Source organism: Hyperolius riggenbachi, chromosome 4 (assembly GCF_040937935.1).
Source record: "Hyperolius riggenbachi isolate aHypRig1 chromosome 4, aHypRig1.pri, whole genome shotgun sequence".
Lineage (NCBI taxonomy): Eukaryota > Metazoa > Chordata > Amphibia > Anura > Hyperoliidae > Hyperolius > Hyperolius riggenbachi.
In genome coordinates this window covers 252014597-252042493 of record NC_090649.1, presented here as the reverse complement: position 1 = coordinate 252042493, position 27897 = coordinate 252014597, and the positions used below count along the sequence as shown (strand labels likewise).

At 45.7% G+C, this 27897-nt stretch overlaps 1 protein-coding gene across 1 annotated transcript in view; it reads right to left on the bottom strand.

The window, feature by feature from the left end:
* The window catches only part of ORC3 (origin recognition complex subunit 3), a 149045-nt gene that overhangs the window by 115721 nt on the left and 5427 nt on the right, over positions 1–27897 (bottom strand). Inside the window, exons 3-5 of the mRNA XM_068231129.1 lie at positions 23949–24003; positions 17747–17844; positions 15855–15999 (exon numbers count right to left, since the gene is read on the bottom strand). Coding sequence (XP_068087230.1) covers positions 15855–15999; positions 17747–17844; positions 23949–24003 — 298 coding nt within the window. The remainder of the gene's footprint in view (positions 1–15854; positions 16000–17746; positions 17845–23948; positions 24004–27897) is intronic.

The following is a 27897-nucleotide window of genomic DNA, read 5'->3' as shown; positions in this document are numbered from 1 at the left end:
TGCTGCACCACCGCGGATCCTGTCCTGCTCCAGTCGGAGCCTGTGCGCTCTGCGACGGGGGGAGATGCGGCTGCGGATGGAGGGAGCTGGGACGTTCTCCGGGTCTGCCTTGCTGCTTGCTGCGGGGCCTCTGCCCATCCCCACCGACGCTGGTCCGCTCTCCCGAGCCCAGGGGTGACCTCCAGGCACTGCTGGCCGCTCCAACACCCGCCGCTCGGCCACCCACGTGGAGGAGATCCCCAGTGCGAGAGTGGCTCTGCTGGCCACTCCAGAGGCAGCCTCCGCCGACTCCAGCCTGGTAAGCCACCCACGTGGAGGAGCTTCTCTCCTCTGAGCTCTCCCGCAGGCCTGACCTCCCTTGATGAGGCCACTGCCAGGAAGATCTCCCCCACATCCAGCCCTCAATTTGCGCCCATATCTGATCACCCCACCAGGTCCCCTCTGCCTGCAACCATCATCGAATGGACTCTGGACCTGACCAGCCAGACCGAGCACCAAGCCAGGACTATGCTAAGCGTGGCCCCTCTCAGTGATCCCCTCAGTTTGGCTGGAAGCACTGATTATCGGACTGTACACAATCTGCAGTCCTAAAGGGGACTCTCTGTCTCTCTCCTCTTTTTAGCTATCCATTCTCTCTCGCTTTTTCCATCCACTCCTTTTCCTTTACACTCTTTACTTTACACAGCTCTCTCAGTTGCTTTCTCAGTTTCTTTCTCTCTACTTTCTTTCTCTCTACTTTCGTGGACAAATCGGTGCACCTGTCTTGTTGGGAGCGTGTCGCTGTGTAGCGTCCAGTGCCGGAAATGGCAGCGCTCATATCAGCTCTCAGGCTGCACCTCCAGTCCCACTCTTTCTGTCCCTGCTATCAATGTATGCTTTGCTATGTTTGTATTTACGTTAAATGTACGTGTGTGCTGTAATGCTCTGTTTGCTTTTTATTTTTGCTTTTATATTTTATACGTATGACCCATGCTTGACTGCATGTGATGCTGCACTCATCTTAATTGTACGCACAAGCTGTAATGTTTTTTTGTCCTATGTATGCTTGTCCTATGTATGTGCCATGCTTAACTGTATGCTATTTCTTGTCTCTTCACCAACGACCCTGTATGTGCCAAAACCAATTCCGGGTACAATCCACCGGTTGTACTTGGCGATAATAAATTCTGATTCTGATTCTGATATTGGGAAATTAATGAGGGTTCTGCCAATGAACTATTTGTATGGGATGCTTTTAAACACTCTGCAAGGCGAATATATCTCAAGAATTAGTGCTCACAGGAAAGAGTTCAACCAAGATTTACTGAACTTGAGGTCTGCTGAATCTGCAGTTTCACAAAAATTTGCTGATTCCAGCGCTGAATCTGATTTCCTCCACCTAATGCAAACTAAACGTAATCTAAACTTGCACATAACAGATATTACCAAAGCTTCCCTCACAGAGTGGCGACAGGAAATATGGGAAAAAGGTGATAAGAATGGCAAGCTTCTGGCGGATCTTTCCAGGAATCAGGTTGCACAAACTGTGATTCCTGAAATTAAATTGCCCTCGGGTAACACCACCTCTGTCCCCGGCCTCATAGTGGATTGCTTCCATAAGTATTATGCAGACCTTTATCAATCCCAGTTCGCGAGCTCCCATGACAACATGGCCGCCCATTTAGAGCACATAAAGCTTCCTATGTTGACCTCTGAACAAGCTTTGTTTCTCGAGTCCGAGATCCAGGAAGATGAAATCTTAAACTCCATTAGTTTATTTCCCTGCAATAAATACCCTGGTCCCGATGGGATCCCTATAGAATTCTATAAAAAATATGCCCGCCTCCTTGCCCCTAAACTAAAAACCCTTTACAACTCTGCCCTCCTAGGTGGTTCCCTTCCTCCTTCTTTCTACCATGCTCCCCTAATCTCAATCCCCAAACCTGACAAAGACCCCCTTGAGTGCCAATCGTATAGGCCAATATCCCTCCTCAATAACGACCTTAAGATACTTACTAAAATTATCACTTCTAGCATTAACCAGTTTATTACTGAGCTCATTAACCCAGATCAGACTGGATTTATCCCCAACAAAATAGATATAAATCTTAGGCATCTCTTCTCCCACATACAACTTAATTTAAACTCCTCTACCCCTAAAGCCCTGGCCTTTGTCGATATCCAGAAGGCCTTCGACTCTGTCGAATGGGAATACTTGTGGGCTGCTCTAAATAAAATGGGATTTAGTCAAAGGTTTGTCTCATGGATACAGGCTATATACAATGCGCCCTTAACCAATATTAAAATGGGGAACACCCTCTCAGCTCCAATTAGATTGTATCGTGGTACTCGACAGGGGTGCCCTCTCTCTCCAGCCCTCTTCGCTCTTGCGATGGAACCTCTTGCCACATCCCTACGGCAGTCCCCTGACATTTCGGGCTTCCGAATAGGGGGGCTAGAGGAGAGGGTATCCCTCTATGCCGATGACCTTGTAATATATCTAGATGATCCGGTCAGTTCTTTAAAAGGGGTCTTGGGGGCCTTGGGGTCAATTGGAAGAAGTCGAAACTTCTCTCACTCACACCTCTGAACAACGCAACGTTCACCCTGGAAATGGTCCCCAGAACCAAGTACCTTGGGATACAAATTACAAACAATATAGCTGACTTCTATGCGGACAACCTTCTGCCTTTAATTGCCCATACCAAGCAATGTTTACATAAATGGCAAATTCTTCAATTATCCTTAGTGGGCAGAATTGTTTTAATTAAGATGAAAATAATACCCCGCATGCTATATGTGTTCCGGAATTGTCCTATCTGGATCCCTAAAAAGTTCTTTGCCCAACTTAATTCTCTATTCCTCAGTTTCATTTGGAATCAAAAATCCTCTAGAATAAGCCTAAAAAAGCTCCAGAGGCCGTGGACAGAGGGGGGTCTTGCCTTTCCTCACTTGCAAAAATATTACCTTGCCAGCATACTTGTAAAAGCACATTGGTGGTTATGCCCTGATGAATCTAATGCAGCTACGGTGCTTGAGGCAGCCCAACTGGGCTCCTATGAAGCATTATCCCAACTCCTTTACCGGGGCCTTAAAGCTCCATATCCGTTAACTACGTCAATGAAAACGGTCAATAAAGCATGGAATCTGGTGCAATCATGGGACTCTCCCTCCTCCAAAGCTCTTTCACCTAAAACCCCGCTGTGGAACAATCCTACTCTTAAAAACTTCTACACTATACCCGATCCTATAATTTGGATCTCCAAAGGTGTCAGCCATATATCCCACATTGTAGTATCCGGAACTCTTGCAACTTTCGACCAACTGAAAGAAACCTACAACCTTCCTAATTCTCACTTCTTCAGATTTTTGCAGTTGCGCCACGCCTACCAGGCCCAGTTCGGACCTTCTCCTCCTCGCATTCGCTCGTCTGAAGTTGAGGATACCCTCCTAACCAATAACCTAACCAAGGCCTTATCCTCAATCTATAAGAATATCATACTTATTACTGAACCACACGTTTCAATATTCAAGCCTCCCTGGATGGACATTGCACCACTTATTGATGATGAGGAGTGGGAGGACGCCTGGATTATACCATTTCAACATCTTATTGCCGCCAGGGATAGACTTATCCAGTTCAAAGTACTGCACAGAGCATACCTAACACCAGCTAAACTGGCCAAATTTAACTCTACACACAGTAATGCCTGTTGGCGCTGCGACGCCCCTCAGGCGGACTTTGATCATATCTTTTGGAGCTGCCCTAAAATTGCTCCCATCTGGGCCAGTATATGTGAGTTAACACACTTCTCACACACCCCGGTCAAACCGGACCCTACATGGTGCCTTTTGGGTTTAACCTCCTCGCTGGCCCCCAGTAGAGCCCAAAGAACCCTACTTGGACTTACCCTCTTTTACTATCGGAAGGCTATTGTTCTCAACTGGAAGGCTACAGAACCCCTGTCCATTCAACAGTGGAAATCCTTTGTTATGATCATGTCTGCAGCGTTTACTGCTGGCTGCAGTGGTATTGTAACCCAAGCAGTTCTGATGTCATTACATGCATTTTCTTGCATAGTTTGGTTTGCACTTAAACTAGTTGCTGATTCCATCTGCAGTCGCTCTGAAGTTAATGACAGTTTAATATGCTTTTGTGTACACAAACATTGTCTGCTGCAATGGAGGGGCAATCCCTTTCCTGCAGGCTGCATATCATTGTCTGCCTTTTCCTGCTGTCAGCCTGTGATTAATTACCATTCACTTGTGTGGGAATCTGCAGGTCTGCTCCCATTGGATGACCTCAGTATAAAGAACTGCTTCCTGCAATGCTTGATGGGCTACCATAGTCTCAGATTCAGTCTGTTACTCTGCCCGTGCCCCACCTCGTTCCTAGTCCGTGTGGACTGCGCTGACTCCTGCGAAGGGGTCAGCGAGTCCTCCTAGTTCTGCTCTTGTTTCTAGAAGTTGTTACTTTGCTTGTCTTGTGTCATATATTGGTTCATCGCCAATATATACGCATACTTGCACATTTATTATTTTCCTTGTATTCGTGTTACGTTGATACATCAGTGTCGCTGATATATACGTACACGAACTGTTTATTTCCTGTGTTCCGTTAGTCAGTGTTCCAGCACGCTGAGCTAGTTATCCTGTTCCTGGTCCTGTTTGTGGATTGCGTTCATCTCTGCGAAGAGATAGCGAATCCTTCTGAGTCCTGTTCCCTGTATTACTCCAGTCTTAGTCAGAGTTCCTGCTTATGTCATATATCGGTTCATTGCCGATATATACATATGTTAGTCAGACGTTACAAATAGTTTCATTGATAGCTGTAATTGTAATACGCTAGGAAATCATACTTATTGTATATTTATCTGTGTTACGTTCATCTATCTTGATCCTGCTATTTCCCGACTATCCTGTCCTGTCTTTGTGAGGCACGCCATTGCTGCTGACGCATTGGCTACCTCATTCCAGTCTGTTTTATTGTGGACGCTTGCTGTCACTAAGTAGTGGCTAGTTAAGCAAGCGTTCATTCTGTCTACCTGTCCTGATCTCCTCAGTCCTGGTTTATGCGCTCAGCGCTACTTTGCGCTGAGACGTTATTACAAAAGTGTTGTTTGTGGCTGTTCGGATCTGCACCGGCTCTGTGCACCACAATCTCCTATTGGAGTCAGTCCTCTCCTCCACTAAACTGGGGATATCCTGATTCCTTGTGCTGGTGTGTGTACCTCCTTCACGTCAGCTTATGTGTTGCATGCTGACTGTGGAGATTACACCTCCAAGCGTGACATCCTTAATAAATAACTCTCTGCCTCTTTATAAAGCTGCATACACGGCCAGAGGCTGCCCACAAAAATTCAAGAACGTTTGGAAGCCTAGGACAGATAAAGTGGAATCCAACTGAATATTTACACCTGGATCAAGATATACTGTACATGTTACTCATATTGGCCAATTGCTTGGCCTAGGTGGGTGGGTGGTGGTGGATCAGGGTGGGGGGAGTGAGGGAGGTGTTGGTCTTTTTCTGTTGGGACAGGTTGGTCCCAAATTGTGCTGTGTCTATTGTATGTTACGGATGCCCCCCCCCCCCCCCCCCCGCGTGCGTGGGTGGATGCATCTGAGTTTGTTCGCTTTTCTTTAAAAAAACTCAAATAAAAAGTATTTAAAAAAAAACAAAAAAACTCTACAGCCCTGGTATTAGACCAGGGGTCCCCAAACTTTTTCAGTCAAGGGCCGGCTCAACATACTTCAGACTTCTGGGGGCCGAAACATACATAAAATGATGTTCAAAAACATTACATTGAATCTAGGTATGGATTCCCTCAATCATGCCTGGAGATGGCAAGCAGCAACCATTCAGTCGTGCGGGGCCCGAAGAACGTCTTTGTGCACCAGACATTGAAGCATACCCAGTTGGACAGCAATGTCACCTGATGCAGAATTGGATTGGAAGCCAGCGAAGCTTCTACAGTATGTGGCTGGATGGTGCCAGTGCTGCTATTCTATATGCGGGCCGCCGATATTTAAAGGTGCAGTGAGCTGCATCTATAAGTTATATATTTTGTGTCTGGGGGGCCAGTGAAAAAGCCTTGGGGGGCTGCATTCTGCCCGCGGGCCGTTGTTTAAGGACCACTGTATTAGACTAAGAAGATGGAGTTGAGGAGTCAGAGCAATTTTGGGTACCTGGAATCAGAGGTTTCATAAACTGAGGAGTCAGAGTCATTGTTGTACCGACTCCATAGCCCAGATGGAAAGTTCCACAATCTGAGTCAGAATCCGGCCAAAAGTCAGGGCAGGCAGAAGGCAGACAAGTCAGTAATCTGTCAGTGGATCAGAACAGACAGCTGGCAGGCGTAGACCGGTAACACAGAGGGGTTTAGGCAGGCAGTCGGCGGTTGTCAAGTATAAGGCAGAAGTCAGGCGGAATGCAAAATGCAGTCAGAAAAAGGCAAAAGTCATCAACAGGTACATACACAAATAGCTGTTCAGAACTGACAGCACACGGCTGCTGTAAGAGTAAGCTTAAAGAGGAACTCCAGTGAAAATAATGTAATACAAAAAGTGCTTCATTTTTACAATAATTATGTATAAATTATTTAGCCAGTGTTTGCCCATTGTAAAATCTTTTAAATCCCTGATTTACATTATGACATTTTTACTGTTGGCAGGTGATGTAGCTGCTGCATGCTTTTTTGGCAGTTGAAAACAGCTATTTCCCACAATGCAACAAGGTTCACAGACAGGAAACTGCCAGAAGTACCTCGGTCCTCAGAGTTTCTTGTTGGGGGGGTTTTCACCACAATATCAGTCATACAGCGCCCCGTGATGGTCTGTTTGTGAAAAGGAATAGATTTCTCATGTAAAAGGGGGTATCAGCTACTGATTGGGCTAAAGTTCAATTCTTGGTCGGAGTTTCTCTTTAAGCACCCCCTTCTCAAATCCAACATACCCAGCCACAGGGCAATGTGCAACTGCACAAATGCCATCATGGTCCTACCTGCATATATGTATGGGAATGCATCACAACATCTGTATGCATTTGTGCTTTTGTACATGGGCACAAGTTCACATACAGTTCACATTCGCATGCACATGTGACTCGACCCAAGGAATATATCTGTCCCTCATTATTCCCTTTAAACAGCATTACATAGAAATTAGGGTCAGGCAGAACAGCACCTTATGTGAATAGTCGGGTTTCCAAGTGTGAAGAAGTGCGGAAGAGCCGCCGCCATGAATCAGCGGGAGGCGGCTCTTTCCGCGCATGGTGTGACAGATCACGGAGAGGCAGCCGCCTCCTCTCAGTGTGAGGCGGCTGTCTCCGTGCAAGGCATGGCGGAGCGCGGAGAAACCGCCGCGTTGGACGCGGCGGTTAGTGCGCATGGCCCCACTTCGGAGACACCGCAGAGCGGTGCCGGTGTGGCTGGGACACGTAGTCCCTCTAGCTTTAGAGTGACGCGCGCGCGCACGCGCACTCAGGCAGGGTTTATATGTCAGCCAGAAGTGAGTCAGCTGACCAGGCTGGTCAGCTGACTCTTCCTCCACTCCTCATTGGTCCAGCACTTAGGGTGGTGCTGGAGAGATGCCTGTGCATATATACTGCTAACTGTTCAGTTGCTGGTTGTCTGGCGTTGCGAACACATACGTGGTAGCACTCAGACCTGTAGTCAGATCCTTAAGTGTGCCGGGACCAGCTGGAGCTGTAATCCTACACTTAGCTAGATTCTGTTGATAGCTTAAAGTACTAGTTTGATTGTGATTATCTGTTATGACCCTTTGCCTGTCTGACTATCCTCCTGAACTCTGATTTTGTACCTTGCCTTTCCGATACTCTGTTGCCGAACCCCGGCTCGTCCTTAGACTCTGCTTCTGCCTGATGATTTTGTACCTCGATATATCTGATACCCTGTTGCCGAACCCTGCCTGTACCTTGACTCCGCCTCCGCCTTCTGAATCTGTACTTTATCTGTCCGTGTGTTTACGACCTGGCTTGTCCGACCTCGAGAACTGGCCTTACTGTTAGAGGCAGTTCCCAGACCTGTTAGTGTCACCCCTTGTCTGGGTGTCACTCACGCTCTGTCCTTCCTCCCCTCAGCCTAGCTCCTCCCTCCTGGAGAGTCTAGGCTAGAGGAAGGAACCTACTTCTGGAGAAGTACTCAAAGTATACTGTTGCATCTAAACACTCACTTGTTATTGTTAAACTTGGAGGTGTAATCTCCACAGTCAGCATACAACACATAAGCTGACGTGAAGGAGGTACACACACCAGCACAAGGGATCAGGATATCCCCAGTTTAGTGGAGGAGAGGACTGACTCCAATAGGAGATTGTGGTGCACAGAGCCGGTGCAGATCCGAACAGCCACAAACAACACTTTCGTAATAACGTCTCAGCGCAAAGTAGCGCTGAGCGCATAAACCAGGACTGAGGAGATCAGGACAGGTAGACAGAATGAACGCTTGCTTAACTAGCCACTACTTAGTGACAGCAAGCGTCCACAATAAAACAGACTGGAATGAGGTAGCCAATGCGTTTGCAGCAATGGCGTGCCTCACAAAGACAGGACAGGATAGTCAGGAAATAGCAGGATCAAGATAGATGAACGTAACACAGATAAATATACAATAAGTATGATTTCCTAGCGTATTACAATTACAGCTATCAATGAAACTATTTGTAACGTCTGACTAACATATGTATATATCGGCAATGAACCGATATATGACATAAGCAGGAACTCTGACTAAGACTGGAGTAATACAGGGAACAGGACTCAGAAGGATTCGCTATCTCTTCGCAGAGATGAACGCAATCCACAAACAGGACCAGGAACAGGATACTAGCTCAGCACGGTTGCTCACGATACGCGCAAACAACCAAAACGTGCTGGAAGGCTGACTAACTGAACACAGGAAATAAACAGTTCGTGTACGTATATATCAGCGACACTGATGTATCAACGTAACACGAATACAAAGAAAATAACAAAATGCGCAAGTATGCGTATATATTGGCGATGAACCAATATATGACACAAGACAAGCAGAGTAACAACTTCTAGAACAAGAGCAGAACTAGGAGGACTCGCTGACCCCTTCGCAGGAGTCAGCGCAGTCCACACGGACTAGGAACGAGGTGGGGCACGGGCAGAGTAACAGACTGAATCTGAGACTATGGTAGCCCATCAAGCATTGCAGGAAGCAGTTCTTTATACTGAGGTCATCCAATGGGAGCAGACCTGCATATTCCCACACAAGTGAATGGTAATTAATCACAGGCTGACAGCAGGAAAAGGCAGACAATGATATGCAGCCTGCAGGAAAGGGATTGCCCCTCCATTGCAGCAGACAATGTTTGTGTACACAAAAGCATATTAAACTGTCATTAACTTCAGAGCGACTGCAGATGGAATCAGCAACTAGTTTAAGTGCAAACCAAACTATGCAAGAAAATGCATGTAATGACATCAGAACTGCTTGGGTTACAATACCACTGCAGCCAGCAGTAAACGCTGCAGACATGATCATAACAGTTATCTTGGTGTCCAGAGGTTAGTAGATATATCTGATTATCGGTGATACTGCAGATCACCAATAATCGGGTATATTCTGTATTCTCGGTGATACTGCAGTTTACCGGTAATCAGACCCTCTCTGTGTTTCACCGATCGTTACAGAACGCCAGACCATAACAAAATGGACCCACGCACTGGTCCTCTAGGGGAACTTGCCACTTCAGTGGATAATGTCAATCGAGTGCTGGGTGAACACAAAGCATTGATTGAGGCCCTGTCAGGGTCGGTACGAACCCTCCAGACATCAGTGGATGAGGTGCAGTCCCCTCCTAGCATGGACATACGTATGCCCGTCCCAGAGAAGTTCTCAGGCCACAGATCTGACTTCCGCAATTTTAGGAGTAGAGTGTTATCATATTTTGAATTGAGACCCCGATCCTCTGGTACTGAGGCCCAGAGAGTCACGTTCATCAAAACTTTACTGGCTGGTGACTCTCAGACCTGGGCATATAACCTGCCCCCTAGAGACACAGCTCTGACCTCGGTAGAGGAATTCTTTAAAGCCATGGCAGTAATTTACGACGACCCAGACCTTGCTGCGACCTCTGAGCGGAAGCTCAAGATTTTACGGCAAGGCAAGGGTCCAGTCGAAGATTACGCGGCCGAATTTCGTAGGTGGTCAGTTACAGCCAGGTTTGACATCTATGCCCTGCTGGATTACTTTCTGTCTGGGTTGTCGGACGAGGTCTCTGACCTAATGTTAAGTCTACCCGAGCCCAAAACAGTCGATGAGGCCATCTCATCGGCCATTCGAATCAATCGTAGGCTACGCCATCAGAGACAGACTAGGGGCAGTCATCGTGTCAGGTTGACTTCTTACGCAACACCTCCTACTGCACCCCTAGTAACTCCATCTCCCTCTGTCTCATCGTCTCCGGTCTTACCTCCACCTGAGCCGATGCAGATCGGTCGGTCTAAGTTAACCCAAGTGGAGAGAAGACGGAGAATGTCTGAACAGTTATGTTTGTACTGTGGTGAAGGGGGGCATAGGGTACGAGACTGTCCCATTAAGCCGAATAAGAATAAGACGGGAAACGCTACCGCCTAGGAGTTGTAAGGGGTGACACCCTAGGCGCTCAACTCACACCCCTAAAAGAAAAATGTTTGCTCCTCCCCTGTACGATTACATGGGGGGACAAATCTGTAGCCACGGAGGCCTTTGTTGATTCAGGCTCCGCGGCTAATTTTATGAGTACCGAGTTTGCAGAGAAGTTGGGCATTCCCCTCACCCCAGTAAAACCACCTATCCAGGTTACTGCCGTGGACGACTCCCCACTACAAAGGGACCGTCCGCTGTCTCAGACACCAGAGGTGGAAGTCATTACTGGGGTACTGCACAGGGAGAGTTTAAGTTTTTTTGTGTTACATATGACTACCTCCACAATTGTCCTAGGTATGCCCTGGCTACAGCTTAATTCGCCACAGGTTGATTGGGCTACAGGACAATTAACCAGTTGGTCAGACTTCTGTTCCCAGCAGTGTCTAGGGAGAGTGACATTACGTCAGACCAAGGTTCATGTGGAGGGTGTTCCCGAGCAATACTCCGAATTCTCGGATGTATTCTGTCCCAAGGCTGCTGATAGGTTACCTCCTCATCGCCCTTTCGATTGCCCCATCGATCTCCGTGCCGGTTGTATGCCCCCTAGGGGTCACCTGTATAATTTGTCGGGACCAGAGAAAGTGGCTATGCAGGAGTATATCCGTGACAATCTAGCCAAAGGGTTCATTCGCCCCTCCCGGTCGCCTGCGGGGGCCGGTCTCTTTTTTGTTAAGAAAAAAAACGGAGGTCTTCGACCTTGCATCGATTACCGTGGCCTGAATAAAATCACGGTGAAGAATCGTTATCCGTTACCACTGATAGACGATTTATTTACGCAGGTCACAGACGCTAAGATCTTCTCAAAATTAGATCTGAGGGGTGCATACAACCTGATCCGCATTAGAAAGGGCGATGAATGGAAGACGGCCTTCAACACGCCCGACAGGCATTACGAGTACTTAGTGATGCCCTTCGGGTTGTGCAATGCGCCAGCCGTCTTCCAGGAATTAATCAACGAGGTATTCAGGGAGGTGTTGGGTAGATTTGTGCTTGTATACCTTGATGATATACTAATCTACTCCAACAACCTCTCCGAGCACAGGGTCCATGTCAAATTTGTGCTGAACAAACTGAGGCAAAATATGCTGTATGCCAAGTTAGAAAAATGTATTTTTGAGGTGACATCCGTCACGTTTCTGGGGTATGTGATTTCTACCTCAGGTTTGTCAATGGATCCTGCTAAAGTCACAGCTGTCCTAGAATGGCCGCAACCTGTGGGCCTGAAAGCCCTCCAGAGATTCCTGGGTTTTGCAAATTACTATAGGTGGTTTATAAAAGGGTACTCCATGATCATTGCACCCCTTACCAGTCTCACAAAAAAGGGGGCAGATACTACCCACTGGTCTCCTGAGGCTCAAAATGCATTCTCTAGTTTGAAGGAATTGTTTTGTTCTGCACCGATCCCGAGACATGTTGACACCGCTTATCCATTCATTGTTGAGGTCGATGCCTCGGAGATCGGGGTAGGGGCTGTGCTGTCTCAGCAATCAGGGTTACAGGGAAATTACACCCCTGTGCGTACTTTTCTCGTAGGTTCTCTCCGGCAGAGAGAAACTACGATATAGGCAACAGAGAGCTCCTGGCCATTAAATTGGAGTGGCGTCACTGGCTGGAAGGAGCAGAGCACATAATCAGGGTTTTTACGGACCACAAGAATTTGGAATACATCGAGGGAGCTAAGAGATTAAGTCCCCGTCAGGCCCGATGGTCTTTATTCTTTACAAGGTTCAGATTCATAATTACCTACACTCCAGGCAGCAAAAACATTAAAGAGACTCCGCAACAAAAATTGCATCCTGTTTTTTATCATCCTACAAGTTCCAAAAGCTATTCTAATGTGTTCTGGCTTACTGCAGCACGTTCTACTATCACCATCTCTGTAATAAATCAACTTATCTCTCTCTTGTCAGACTTGTCAGCCTGTCTCTGGAAGGCTGCCAAGTTCTTCAGTGTTGTGGTTCTGTGATGCATCTCCCCCCTCCAGGCCCCTCTCTACACACTGCCTGTGTGTTATTTAGATTAGGGCAGCTTCTCTCTTCTCTCTTATCTTTTACAAGCTGGATAAATCCTCCTCTGAGCTGGCTGGGCTTTCACATACTGAGGAATTACATACGGGCAGAGCTGTCTGCACTCTGCAGTAAGAAACAGCCTGACACTTCAATGGAAGATAGCTGCAGGGGGAAAGAAACACACAAATGATCTCTTGAGATTAAAAAGGAAGGCTGTATACAGCCTGCTTGTGTATGAATGTATTTTCTATGTGTGGACATACTGTACATCAACCTACTTCCTGTTTTGGTGGCCATTTTGTTTGTTTATAAACAAACTTTTTAAAACTGTTTTTAACCACTTTTAATGCGGCGAGGAGCGGCGAAATTGTGACAGAGGGTAATAGGAGATGTCCCCTAACGCACTGGTATGTTTACTTTTGTGCGATTTTAACAATACAGATTCTCTTTAAGGCAGACGCTTTATCCAGGTGCTTTGAGCCAGAGACAGCACAGCCCTCCGTCCCTGAGACTATTGTTCCGCAGAAATTGGTGCTGGCTGCAACTGATACTTGGGAAGACTGGAAGGAGACGTTGAGCCCCTTCCAGCAGGACATCCCGGAAGGGAAGCCTGAAGGGGTTATGTTCATTCCCTTGCCCTTCCGTCTCCAGATCCTAGAAATGTTCCATGCACATAAAAATGCTGGACATCCCGGAGCCACCAGAACACAAGATCTTGTAGCCAGATGTGCCTGGTGGCCTTCCCTGTCAGTTGATTGCAAGGAATTTGTTAGGGAATGTGCAATATGTGCAAAGAGTAAACCCTCCCGGCTGGCACCTGTCGGTACCTTACAGCCTTTGCCCGCCCCGAGTGAACCATGGACCCACTTGTCCATGGATTTCGTGGGTGAGCTCCCCAGGTCTGAAGGCATGTCAGTCATTTGGGTGGTAGTCGACCATTTCAGCAAGATGGCCCATTTCATGCCCTTGAAAGGACTCCCCTCGGCCCAGGAATTGGCCAACCTATTTATCATCCACATTTTCCGGCTGCATGGCATTCCGGAAAACATAGTGTCTGATCGGGGAGTCCAATTCATCTCTAGATTCTGGAGGGCATTTTGCCATCAGATGGGCATGAAGCTGTCTTTCTCGTCAGGCTACCACCCACAGACCAATGGACAGACTGAACGGATTAATCAGTCTTTAGAGCAGTTCTTAAGATGTTATGTTGCGGAGGCACAGAACGACTGGGTAAAATTTCTGGCCTTCGCAGAGTTCGCACAGAACAATTTGAAGAGTTCTTCTTCTGGTTTTTCTCCGTTCCAGATTGTGACAGGGAGGTCGCCCAAATTCTCCCCCTTGCCAGTTGCCTCTTCTCCATTTCCAACCCTGGAAGCCTGGCAGAGGGCATTTAAAGACATCTGGGGACGGTGAAGAGTAATTTGGAAAGGGCATTCCAGAGTCAAAAAGGTCAGGCTGACAAGAGACGCTCGGAGTGGAAGTTCCAGCCAGGAGACTTGGTCTGGGTGTCCACACGCCACTTGACCCTGAGACAACCCTCAGATAAACTGGGTCCCAGGTTTGTGGGTCCGTTCTTGGTAGCTAAGAAGATCAACAACGTTACTTATTCCGTTGATCTTCCCGCCAGCATGCGTGGGGTGAGGTCCTTTCACGTATCCCTGCTTAAACCAGCAGTTCATGTGGGCCCCACTCCTCCTCCTCCTGTGATGGTAAATGAACGACCTGAATACGAGGTAGAGAAAATTTTAGATTCACGCATTGTACAGAACTCAGTACAATATCTGGTGCATTGGAAAGGGTATGGCATTGAAGAGAGGTAATGGGTACCTGGGAGCCGCATGCATGCGGACGAATTAAGGAAGGAGTTTCACAACCTACATCCCAAGAAACCTGGTAGGAGTTGTCCGGAGTCCACTCCTCGGGGGGGGGGGTACTGTGAAGAAGCGCGGAAGAGCCGCCGCCATGAATCAGCGGGAGGCGGCTCTTTCCGCGCACGGTATGACAGAGCACGGAGAGGCAGCCGCCTCCTCTCAGTGTGAGGCAGCTGTCTCTGTGCAAGGCATGGCGGAGCGCGCATGGCCCCACTTCGGAGACACCGCAGAGCGGTACCGGTGTGGCTGGGACACGTAGTCCCTCTAGCTTTAGAGTGACGCGCGTGCACTCAGGCAGGGTTTATATGTCAGCTAGAAGTGAGTCAGCTGACCAGGCTGGTCAGCTGACTCTTCCTCCACTCCTCATTGGTCCAGCACTTAGGGTGGTGCTGGAGAGCTGCCTGTGCATATATACTGCTGGCTGTTCAGTTGCTGGTTGTCTGGCGTTGCGAACACATACGTGGGAGCACTCAGACCTGTAGTCAGATCCTTAAGTGTGCCGGGACCAGCTGGAGCTGTAATCCTACACTTAGCTAGATTCTGTTGATAGCTTAAAGTACTAGTTTGATTGTGATTATCTGTTATGACCCTTTGCCTGTCTGACTATCCTCCTGAACTCTGATTTTGTACCTTGCCTTTCCGATACTCTGTTGCCGAACCCCGGCTCGTCCTTAGACTCTGCTTCTGCCTCCTGATTTTGTACCTCGATATATCTGATACCCTGTTGCCGAACCCTGCCTGTACCTTGACTCCGCCCCCTGCCTTCTGAATCTGTACTTTATCTGTCCGTGTGTTTACGACCTGGCTTGTCCGACCTCGAGAACTGGCCTTACTGTTAGAGGCAGTTCCCAGAACTGTTAGTGTCACCCCTTCTCTGGGTGTCACTCACGCTCTGTCCTTCCTCCCCTCAGCCTAGCTCCTCCCTCCTGGAGAGTCTAGGCTAGAGGAAGGAACCTACTTCTGGAGAAGTACTCAAAGTATACTGTTGCATCTAAACACTCACTTGTTATCTTGGTGTCCAGAGGTTAGTAGATATATCTGATTATCGGTGATACTGCAGATCACCAATAATCGGGTATATTCTGTATTCTCGGTGATACTGCAGTTCACCGGTAATCAGACCCCCTCTGTGTTTCACCGATCGTTACACCAAGCTTACAATTCAGAGTTTAATTGAAACAATTATGGATAATAGTAATAGAATGTATGATTTCTGCCTGAACACACTCAAAGCTGTTCTGTTCCATTTCTGTGGCTGGAAAAACATATTAATTCAGAGAAGTAGCCGGCAAAGCAGTATAAGAAAAAGACTAACATACCAAGGAGCAGAGCAGCAGTAGGGATTTCACTAGATCTCACTCTGGAACTCCAGTTACTGCTTTCATCATTGAAATCTGACTGAGACTTCCTCAGGAAGCATATCAGGCTGTCAAAAAGCTTTTTGTTGACTTCCTCTTGCAGGTGCTGAGTGAAATAAAAATATACATACATATAATGTTTTAGGACAATGGGGAAGACTTTGGATATCAGACATGTTTTTACTGAACATTGTACATATGCACATACTCTTGTTCAGACTGGCTGCGACTGACTGAAGTTACGTGGCCTGGTATCAAAGAGGAAGAAGACTGAGGACATCGGTGTGGGAGTGATCCGTGCGCATGGGGCTGGAGGAAGCCCCAGGTATGTATTATACTTTTATATTTTCTCAGCTCTGGTACACTTTAAGCCACCAGCAAGCAAGAAAATACTTGGAATAATTTTGACAGTTATTTTAAACAGAAGATGAACAAATTATGTCCCATGAGAAAAGGTGAATTGGATCGGGCCAAAGTACCTAGTTTTACCTAACAAACCAGGAAAAAGTGCTTGACTCCAGTATAAGCCTAGGGTGGGAAATGCAGTAGCTACTGGTGAGTTTCAATAATTAAAATAAATGTCAATAAATTGAAACATCTGTACGGTATGTTTTTAAAAAAAGTTTATTTTAAAGAAAAAATGTCTAAATAATGACAATACTACATTCTAGCATAGATTTTAGATGAGGGCCCTGAATTCAAAATGACACTACCACCCACCACACCCAAACACCCCCTTTCAAGCAAGATCTTTCCAGCCTGCACATTCAATAGTTTTGATTGACTTCAGACAGAAATAGATCAAAAATATGATCAGGCAGCCGCATTGCAGTATCCATGTCTGGCAGATTCATAATGATTGAATCTGTCGGGAAAATCAAGGAGTGCATATTTAGCTTTTACTGAGCAACATAATTTAACACAGCTTATCAGTCAGTAGCCATACCTCAGATATAAAGCCTTGTACACATGATAGATGGAGCTCAGACACCCCTTGAGAATATTTAAATATTCAGATGAGTACAACGGTTGAGCTCGACGTTCCCCTTCTTACCTTGCCCACTGGAAGCTCCTCTGTTGTGCATCATACTATGGTTCCTGCTCCCTCGACCACAGTCTATATATTTTGCTTGGCTGTAGCTGATGGATAGAGATGTGTCTGTATGTCCTCATGCATAGAATTGTCACTCTAGGGACCGAATCCTGTTTCCTACAAGTTATTGACCACCCCAGAATCCAAATAAAAACCTTTGGAACCAGAGTCTTCTTTCATGCTGCCCCTACCCTTTGGAACTTCTTGTCACACATAAGACAGCTCCAATCCTTGAGGTGTTTCAATCAAAACTAAAAAGCCAACTGTTTAGACTGGCATTTATGATCACATAACTTTTTTCCCTGTAATACATCACTATGTACGGATGTAAGACAAGCTTATGCACTTTGGGTCCTACAGGAGAAAAACGCTTTACAAATGTTTTGTTGTAGATTTCAGAAAAGTAGTGCAGACAAACTGGACGTCTGACGGTGAGAGGGATACTTTAAATAACACCTGCTGAGAGCATGATAAACCCTGCTTGTTCTCTGCACTTCTTCCACATCATGTTATTCGTCTAACAGAGCAGGTGCACTTTAAGTCCTCAGCAATGAGATCATGGAAAACTTATGGTAAATATGTTTATCTCACTTCAAAAAAATACTTAAAGTTTTGAGTGTTGCTTAACAATGAAAAGTGTGACATTTGCTGCAATTTTACCAGAGGCAACTTTTATCGTGCTTTCAAAAGGTCGAAGAAAAGTCAAGGGTTTATCAAGAACAAAACTAATATACTTTATGTAATAATGGATACCACTGACCTCTGTCTGTAATTTCATCTGCTGCCATAGCAACTGGCAGCTCTCAAACCGCTTCCTGCCATCTTCTGAATCCTTAAGACCTTCATTAAAATAGTCAGCTGGAAGGAAGAGAGGCAATTAAATTTAACAGTGACATAAGAGAGAAGCTACATTAAGACATGTAGCAATCCTAGCTATGTGCATCCCTACAAAGGCAATAAGATAGATAGATAGCTACAGGGCCAGATTTGGACTTCCCAGTGCCCTAGGCCCGGTACCACCAACCGCCCCCCCCCCCCCCCCCCCCCCACACACACACACTCAGGGTGCATACACACATCAGACCATAGTCTTTGGAAAATGAAAGATGACAGACCAATTCTACCCCCTTCCATGTAGTATGAGAGCCATACTCTACACAGTCTTTTCTATGGAGCTGAACTCCCCAGACAGAAATCTTTGCAAGATGCTGAACACAAAGATGCTGTACAGACACAAAAGATCAGTATCTGCAAAAGATCTGTTCCTGCAAAAGATCAATGCAGATGAATGTCAGTTAAACAAGGTGTGTGGCCTAGTGCACACCAGAGCGGACCGGCTGCGGTTTGCGATCCGCTTGTGGGTGCGGATCCGCTAGGGTAATGTATTTCAATGGGCTGGTGCACACCAGAGCGGGAGGCGTTTTGCAGAAACGCATACTCCCGGGCTGCTGCAGATTTTGGATTGCGGAGGCGTTTCTGCCTCAATGTAAAGTATAGGAAAAACGCAAACCGCTCTGAAAAACGGCACATCAGAGCGGTTTGCCGGCGTTTTTGTTACAGTAGCTGTTCAGTAACAGCTTTACTGTAACAATACATGAAATCTACTACACCAAAAACGCTTCCCAAAACCGCAAATTGCTAGCTGAAACGCTACAGAAAAAGAAGAAAAAGCGTTTCAAAATCTGCTAGCATTTTGCGGATCTGCTAGCGGTTTTTGGTGTGCACCAGGCCTGTATGATGATCTGCAGATCTCATAGACTATGAATGCAATTTGCAGGAATGGATTTTTGGCAGGGACAGATCTTTTGCAGATACTGATCTTTTGTGTCTGTACAGCATCTGTGTGTGCAGCATCTTGCAAAGATTTTTTTCTGATGGGGAGTTCAGCTCCATAGAAAAGACTGTGAAGGTATGGCTCTCATACTACATGAAGGGTGGTAAGATTGGTCTGTGATCTTTCATTTTCCAAAGACTATAGTCTGATGTGTGTATGAGCCTTAATGATCACTTGTTTGCAGGAGGAAATGCCCGTTTTAGTGACTCGTGTATACCTATGAATGTTTTCTCTCTGAAAAATTATGAATGATTGTTTTTCCTGTTAGCGCAGTGAGTCCCTAATGCCTGTACGCACCAGATAGATGGGTTGAATCGATTTTCCGATCACTTATACAAAGTCGATTAGAAAAATGATCAGAAATCAGATTAGACCTGTCAGAAATAATCAATTCGAACCGATCTATCTGATGGCAAATTGCATGGTGTGTACCAGGCATGAAGTAGCAGAGTGGCGTTCATCTCCCTCTCTGCTCTTCTGTAATCACAGATCTGTTGCATTTCTTTTATAGTATTTATTGTACTGATTCTTTCACAGGTGTTTTTTTTACTGTTTGCCAACACGGTACAAATATATATTTTTTTTAATCTTTAGTGTATGTTATTACTTTTGGTATACAAAACAGAATGTAACAATACAAAAGTATACAACAGTACATTTGCAATTATAATTATAGAGAAGTTGTCTATCTCATACTACTGCAGACAGTACTGCTGCCTCTAAAATGAGCCAGCAAGGGGTTAAGATTTAGCTTAGAAGGGGCTGTCATAAATCTCTCTAAGGAAAAAAAAACCTTATCTTTCTGTTTAAGATTTACAATCCAGGGGGAGAGAGAAGAAGGAATGGCTCAAGTCATTAACAGAGTCTGACCAGCAATACATTGTTTAGCCCAGCTTGAGTTGTAAAGTGGAAATAATTCTGTTAAAATGTTTCTCTTACTGGATCAGAAATTGTGTCTACATTGTGATCCATGTTTCTCTACACCTCTGGCATTAAACTGAAGCTTGTATGTTCAGGAGATAGCACTGTCTCATCGCACACCACGAAGTAAGGAAAATACACGGAGCTCTGGAATTCTGACTGTGTGTGCAGCAAAGCTGGGGCGGCTTCGGAGCAGGAGAAATTATTTATTTTGACATGCAGCCTCTTATCTCTCTAAGGTCCTGCCGCCCTTTAATCCTTCTGATGTTTTTCCGCCCTAGACCGTGGCCTTTGTGGCCTTTGCAGAAATCCGGCCCTGGATAGCTAGATAGATACCATATATACTCGCATATATGCCAAATTTTTTACCCCAAAAAAGTGGCCCAAAAGTGGGCGTCTCGGCCTATATGCGAGTCATTAAGCTAAAGTGTCCCCCCTCGCTCCGGTATGTGCCCCCTTCGCTGGAGCGGTATATGTAAAAAAAAGTGTTTTCCCCCCTGCCGTATCTGCCTCCTCTCCGACTGGAGCGGATTCCTCCCCGAACCTCTCCCCTGTGATTTGCAGAGCTTTCCGCAGTGGAGTTTTCCCGCACTTACCAGTCTAGTCCTGAGCCCACGTAATGGTGTAGAGGAGTGCCAAGTGCCAGCGTCACGTGTCCGGGGCCCCGTAATGCTGTCTGCGGGTAGAGGAGGGCTGAGTATCAGCATCACATGTCCGGGAATTCCCTTCTTCTCTGACGCTTTCACTGTCTCATATCTATGACGCCATCTAGTGGCATCTTGAGACACAGGGAAGAAGGGAATCCCCGGAGATGTGATGCTGATACTCAGCTCTCCTCTACCCACAGACAGCATTACGGGGCCCCGGACATGTGACGCTGGCATTCCTCTAACCACCGACACCACTACAGGGGTCACGTCAGCCTGGACTGGACCGGTAAGTGAACGCTCCACTGCAGAAAGCTCTGCAAATCATGGGAGTAGGAGTCAGAGATTCGGGGAGGAAACAATTATTTGCATGTACCGTTCCAGCAGGGAGGGGCACGGACATATCGGGGTACAGCAGCTGCACATTGAAAAGCATAATAATACGAGTGCAGGATCGCTGCACTTACCGGTATTATGCCAATTATTTGTAAATACGGTAGCCACAGAGGTACTCGGGTGGGAGGGGGTTCATGGGCATAGTTGGGGGGAAGGGGGTAATCCCATTGAAGAAAATCATTCTGATCCCTATTGTTTTAAATAGCAAGGGAGGCACCCATTGCTGTTCTATATCTGTCTGCTGTAATAAATGTGTTATTGTGACAAGTTTGTTGGACGTGCTTGTCTTTGCATAACAGGTCACTACTAAACACTCTGATCACAATGTGGGAAGGGGGTCTGCCTAACATTGTTGGGCACACCTGGCTGTGGGGAATGGGGCTGCCTTGTATTGGGGCCACATCTGGCTTTTTATACTGGGGGGGGGGGTGGCTTATATGCGAGTCAATGGCTTTTTCTTGCTTTCTGGGGTAAAAGTTGAGGGGTCGGCTTATATGCGAGTATATACGGTAGATAGATAGATAGCTATGGGTCTCTTTTCAAAATCAGCAATGCAAATAGATACCCTCCAACACTTAGCATGAAACAATTAAATATTTTTACTTACAGTATATGAGGCCATTTATGCAGTGTAATAGCAGGGGAAAAAGACATTTGCTGGCAATTACCTTGGGGGAAGGACTCTGTCAGAGAAGCAATGACTGCTTGGACTAAATAGGGTGAACTGTTGGGTGAAGCACTGTCTGCTTGCTCAGACAGGCATCTTCTACACATACAAGGACTGTCGCCTGAGAGGGTTTGAGCTTTGATCCCTCAGGCGACAGTTCAGGGCTGTACAGACGTGTCACTAGCCTCCTTGCTCACCGATGCACTGAGGGGAAGCAGCGGCCACTGTTCAAATGATACCTTCTCATCAGAATTATTCTTCCTCAGCTGTTTCGTCTGGCTTTAAAGTGGCCCTGAACTCAGAACTTCCTCTCTGCTCTAAAAGATATGCAACAGCATAATAACCTTTACAGGAAAACTTTTCTTTGTTACAGCTGATACAAATCAAAAAATCTGCACCGTTTCCACTTCCTGCTTTCATGGAAGCAGACATATTGAAAACAGCCTGTGCTTTCAAACTAGCTTCTCTGCCGTGGCAGTCAGGTGACAGAGGTGAGAGATCAAATTACAACTTATAACACAAATGAGGGAGAATTAGACACGCTAAAAACTCTAAATACATACAGGGAGCATTTCTGTATGTTTTCCTTCTGTCCAGTGCAAGAGTTCAGGTCCACTTTAAAGGGATTATGTGGGAAGCCACATTTATTTCATTTTCAACAATACCAGTTGCCTGGCAGTCCTGTTGATCTTTATGGCATCAGTAGCATCTGAATCCTACACCTGAAACAAGCATGCAGCTTATCCACTTAGACTTCAGCCAGAAACATCTGATTTGTATGGTTGTGGTTGTTCAGGATCTATAGCTAAAATAATTAAGCCTCGTACACATACTCAACCTATAACGGCCGCCTCAGCAGATGATCATGCATGTGTACAGAGGCGCCCAATCCCTGACCCACAACGGTGGATCAACTCACCCCCAGCGACGGCCGATTCCTTTGTGCACACCTCTGCCACCATGCACATGCCAATTTGTTGTCCCTCTGCCCCTTCGCATAGCAATAGTAAGTGTTGTTAGCAACACAGTTGACTCGGGTCTGTGCAGCCCGGCGCAGCGATGTCTCCCAAGGGGATCGGGTCACTGATACTGGAATCAATTTTTCTGTAGACCAATCAAAACAACTGATATAACTAAGCATAGCTGCTTAGCAATTGGGTGTTCCTGTACATATGGGTGAAATGTTCACATGTCACACTGTGTGTGTGCGCACAAATTATCAGTCAATGCAACGCGAAATGATCAGGACCTCATAGGAATGTGCTTAGAGGGTACCTCAGGTGTAATGTAACATGAAGAAAAAAGTATGCATATTTCCAATTCCAGTCTGGTTATCTCTGGATAACAGTTTTCCTGCAGTTGGACTGCAGCTTATCTCTCACTCATAACTAATCAGAGGTCATAAATCTCCTGTGCAGCTGAAAAAGAAACACCTGGAAGTCACTAGGATTTATTACATGTAAACCAAGCAGCTGAATATGGAAACACATACAGTATTATATGTGAATAGAAATATCTTGTAGCTCTATGTTTTGCTTTCATGCTTCTGCTTTATCGTAAACGTGTCACAAAGTGGGGGCTTAGCTCAATGATGCTGACATATTTTCTCTCCTAATTTTCTTATTAGTTCAAACTTTAAAGTCTTCTGCTTTATACCATTTATTCCTTTTATACTTGTTAGTTTAATGGTAGTCCTGTACCTCTGAAATCAGGCAGGAGATAACACAAAGCAATACAGGAGCTCCCTTTTAAGTAAATCTGTAAAACTAGCTTAAAGTAAACCTGAAATGCAAATACTGAAAAATTTGATACTTGCCTGGGGCTTCCTCCAGCCCCATAAGCACTGCTGCGTCCCTCGCCAAAATCTAAAACGCAGTCTAAGTCATGGGCCAAATTGTTTATCAAGATTTAACATTTATTAATTTGTCTCAAGCTAAGTGGAGTATCTATAACGACTGTGAGAGGACTGCTCCTCCCCTTCTGTAGAGTGGCAGTGAAGTAGTTTCATATTTATCTGCTCCAGTGCTGCTTTAGGTCTCCTCTAATCTTCCTGACAGCGACACACTCTATGCCTCGTACCTCCGGCTCTTGAGCCATGTCACGTGACTGGAAGGACATATGGAAGCACAGGGCCTATGACTGCCAGGATGAGCAGAAGAGACACGACGCATCGCTGGAGCAAGTGGTGTCGGGTGGGGGGAATGTGGAGGTGTATTTATTTTACAAGCCACAGGATCAGAGTACAGGGCCCTATGCTAATTTCGCTGGGTGGGGGTCTTGTGTGTAGTTGCTGTACCCCGACTAGAAACATTGTCACTGGTGTTCTCTTCTGGATGGGAAGGTAATGTGCTGTATTTCTTTTATTGCTTGCATTTGAAGCCCTCAGGGGGCCTCATAGTATGGCAAGGAGTGCAGCAATTGGTCCGCGGGCCTTGAGTTTGACACCTGTAACTTAGAGCCTTCTGCCCACCATTAGTGCTTTACATAGTACACTTACCTGCTGTAAGACACACTTTTTTCTTCTTTACACTTGGCTTAAACACAAAGCAGCCCTGGAAGAACAAACAGTGACAACTTATGTTAGCTGTCTGACAATAGTGGGCAGAGGATGAATTTATTCTGAGCTGCTGGTGACACATGGGGCGACCTTAAAGCAATCATAATGTATAAAAAGAAAAAAAAAAAGCATATAGTCCAGAGGCTTCCCAAATATTAATTCACTGTACCGTTACAGCGCTGGTTCCCTCAGTGTCTTCCGAGTGCAACTGTGGCCAAGTGTGTTCGTACTCTGCATGCACATGTATAGCCACGCAGGTCCAGCAGACAAAAGCACTGGTGCACAGAGGAAATGGCAGTGCACGAGCACCTTTGTTCTATTAGGCCTGCGTGACCCTTACTGGCGCATAGCAGACAGCGGACACGCTTGATCACGGTCATGCTCACTTGTAAGAAACATTTTCAGTAATATATGTCTAGAGGGACCCAGTGGTAGATGAGTACGGTGTATGAAGATAAGGTCACACATGCTCCCGCGTATACGCCAGCAACCACGTGGGGCACGTGTATGTGACGGAGGACCGCGCCAGCGGCAGACACCGACAGGTAAAGTATGCACACATGGAGCACATTTTACTCTTGCGAGGGAAGTGCCGGGAGCGGCAAGGCGATGTCACAAGGCCGATTCCCGCAAGATTTCATGCTGAAATAGATCGGGATATCAGCAGGCAGTGTACAGGCAGCTGATAGATCTCTCTCAGATCGAATCATTACTATCTGTTGGCTCACACCAACCTTTATTTTGTGGGGCTTTAACAAGATACTTATACGACAGTTGCTTTTGCCTCCTTTGAGGATGTCATGGAAATGTGACATTGTACAGTCCCTACACTCAGATTAGGTACAATCCTGCAGCATCAAAGGTAGACGACCTATCGGCTCAGTTGAGATGACGTGACACATGTATATGTTCTGTGCTTGTATATCAAAACGTTGCTTGCTTAAAAAGTCAAAATTTCATAAAAAATGTTTGCTTGTCTTGCAGAGGAACTCCAGTGAAAATAATGTAATAAAAAGTGCTTCATTTTTACAATAATTATGTATAAATGATTTAGTCAGTGTTTGCCCATTGTAAAATATTTTACATCCCTGATTTACATTCTGACATTTATTACATGGTGACATTTTTACTGTTGGCAGGTGATGTAACTGCTGCATGCTTTTTTGGCAGTTGGAAACAGCTGTAAACAGCTATTTCCCACAATGCAGCAAGGTTCACAGACAGGAAACTGCCAGGAGTACGTACTCAAGAATTTCTTTGTGGGAGGGGTTTCACCACAATATCAGCCATACAGCGCCCCCTGATGGCCTGTTTGTGAAAAGGAATAGATTTCTCATGTAAAAGGGGGTATCAGCTACTGATTGGGATAAAGTTTAATTCTTGGTCAGAGTTTCTCTTAAACCAACTTACTTGCAATCCAAGGTTTTATCGTACTTATATTATGCGCCATCGTGAAGAGACACAAAGTCTATGCTATGATAGCTTAATTATTGTGTGTGACAGTGCTGGATGAGGTCAATGTTATACTGTAGAGTGCTCTGTGACGTATTTTGCAGGATATCACTAACAACATTTTCTACTTCATAGTCAGATAAAAGGTAAAGAAATTACATCATTACCCCTAATGGTATGAATGTGGAAGTGGACATCAGTTGTTTCATAGCAGATGATTGATGTCCACTGAAGCAATGTCTGTGGCCACATGTTGGATATTATATGCTGTTTGGTTATTTTGATGTCGGTGGGATTATATAAGGGTAGAGTATATGGGTTATTAGGTGGTGGTAAGGGATATAGTTTATAAGAAAAGGGATGATGCATATGAAGTGGCTGGTTCTAATAGTATCTGCATGGAGTGTAATGCCCTGTAGTTTTATGCTATGTTTATGGATTATGTAATATAAAATGTGTAAAAAAAAAAATGTGATGCAGCTCTATGCACCATTTGTGAGCTGTTAGGTACTGAATTTTTCCTCCAAACATATTGTTTTGGGGTTGAATTTGAGCCCGCTATGAACTCCTCCAGCTACAGCTGCCTAACTAACTCAGTTGAAGAAAAAAATATGTTTCGCTCGGGAGAATTTTATTATAATAAAGTTTTATGCATATTTATTTTATAAGTTATTTTTTAAGTTAAATATGTTAGTTTTATTAGTCCAGTGGATTACAGTATATAAATACGTGCAGGGCGCCGCAGTATGGGTTTGGAATCATTGGAAGTTCAACCCGACTGAATCCTGGGAAGTGTAGTTTTTAGCGCACACCTTGGACCAATAGAATTGAGTCTTGGTCAGGTGGTAGCGTGCGGCGAATGAATGCGGAGCATTGGGCTGCATCACGTAAGGGAAAACAATAAATGGCGTCTCTAAGCTCCGATAGGCCAAGCCCCTGATGAGTCAAGTGACGAAACTAGTAGGGTGTGGCCTACGGAGCACGGAAGACGCTACATGTTGGTTTTAAAATGCGCATTGTATTCTGAAGATTGTAAGTGCACTACTTTTTAAACTTTTATAAATAAAACGGAATTATGCTATGTCGAGATCTCTCTGAGTCTTAGGCCAAGTGATTTAAACTTCGGTAAGAACGTCGGCTGATAACATATGCTGTTGATGCTGGTCCCTGCTGGTCAGCGCAATAAATCCGGTGAGAGACTTGTAGTATTGTTCTGGTGGAGGACACACCAGGTGATGGCAGACAGCTAGTGGGGAACGCACTGTTGTTATAAACCTGAATGCAGCTGAGAAGCAGGATTACGCTATTTGTCTGTACCTTACTTCTTTTACATGTGTGGAGGAGCTGAGGAAAAGGGAGGAATCCTATATACACTGGCTGGGCCATAAACGTGACAAGCTGATCGTAATTGGTCGGCCACGAGTTCTGGTGAGCGTATATTGTTTTATCATATGAAGATCAAGTGAATTCCGCAGATCCTTTGGAGGAGTGTACTAATTTTTTGGACATTTATGTGTTTAAAAAGGATGTTGAGCGCCGTTTGTCTCTTTATATATATATGATTAGTGGACTGTGAAACACACACAGGTTATAACAGAAGGCGAACCATCTGATGTTACATTAGATATTATTGTGATTTGAAGTGAGGAGCGCATAACTAGGATATCTTAGCCTTATAATTTTTCAAAGAAATTACAGTAATTGCAAATGGCTATGTTACAAGCTACAGAGGTCTGCAATTGGCTATGTTCACACTAGGAACAAAATTGGACCGTTTTCTGAAATGGAATCCAACAGATAAATACATAAGTCGATGGATCCGATGTTATCTATAGTAGGCCTGAACGATTTTAGGAAACAATTGAATTGAGCGATTTCTGTCTGAAATTGCGATTTCGATTCGATTTATGATTTCTTTAAATCAAGCTTTGTTCCCCCTCTGTCTCTCTTTGTGCCGCCTTGGCCTCTTTATGCCTCATCTGGGTCTCTCTCTTGCCCCTTTTGTATCTCTGTGCCCACTCTGTTTCTCTCTGTGTCTTTCTCTGTGCCCCCTCTGGGTCTCTCTTTGTGCTCCCTCTGTGTCTCCTGTGTCTCTCTGTGCCCGCTCTGTGCCTCCTCTGTCCCCCAAGCTGCATCAGTTCTGGACATAGCTTCAAGTATGAGTCCAGCGATGCCCGTCTATCCACATCACCTCCTGCAGGCTCTAATGCATGGAATACTTCCTGTATGTCATGTGACATATAGGAACCTGGAGTTTTGCCAAGCACAAGAGCCGGCAGACGGTTATAGAGGACAGACAGCGTTGGACTCGAGCGGAAGGTATGTCCAACGCTGTGGGCCACACGCGCCGGGACTTTGGGGAGGGTTGAAGCCACGTCTTCAAACATCCCCTATGTGGAAAATACGTGATTGTGATAATTGCCACAATTGTGATGGC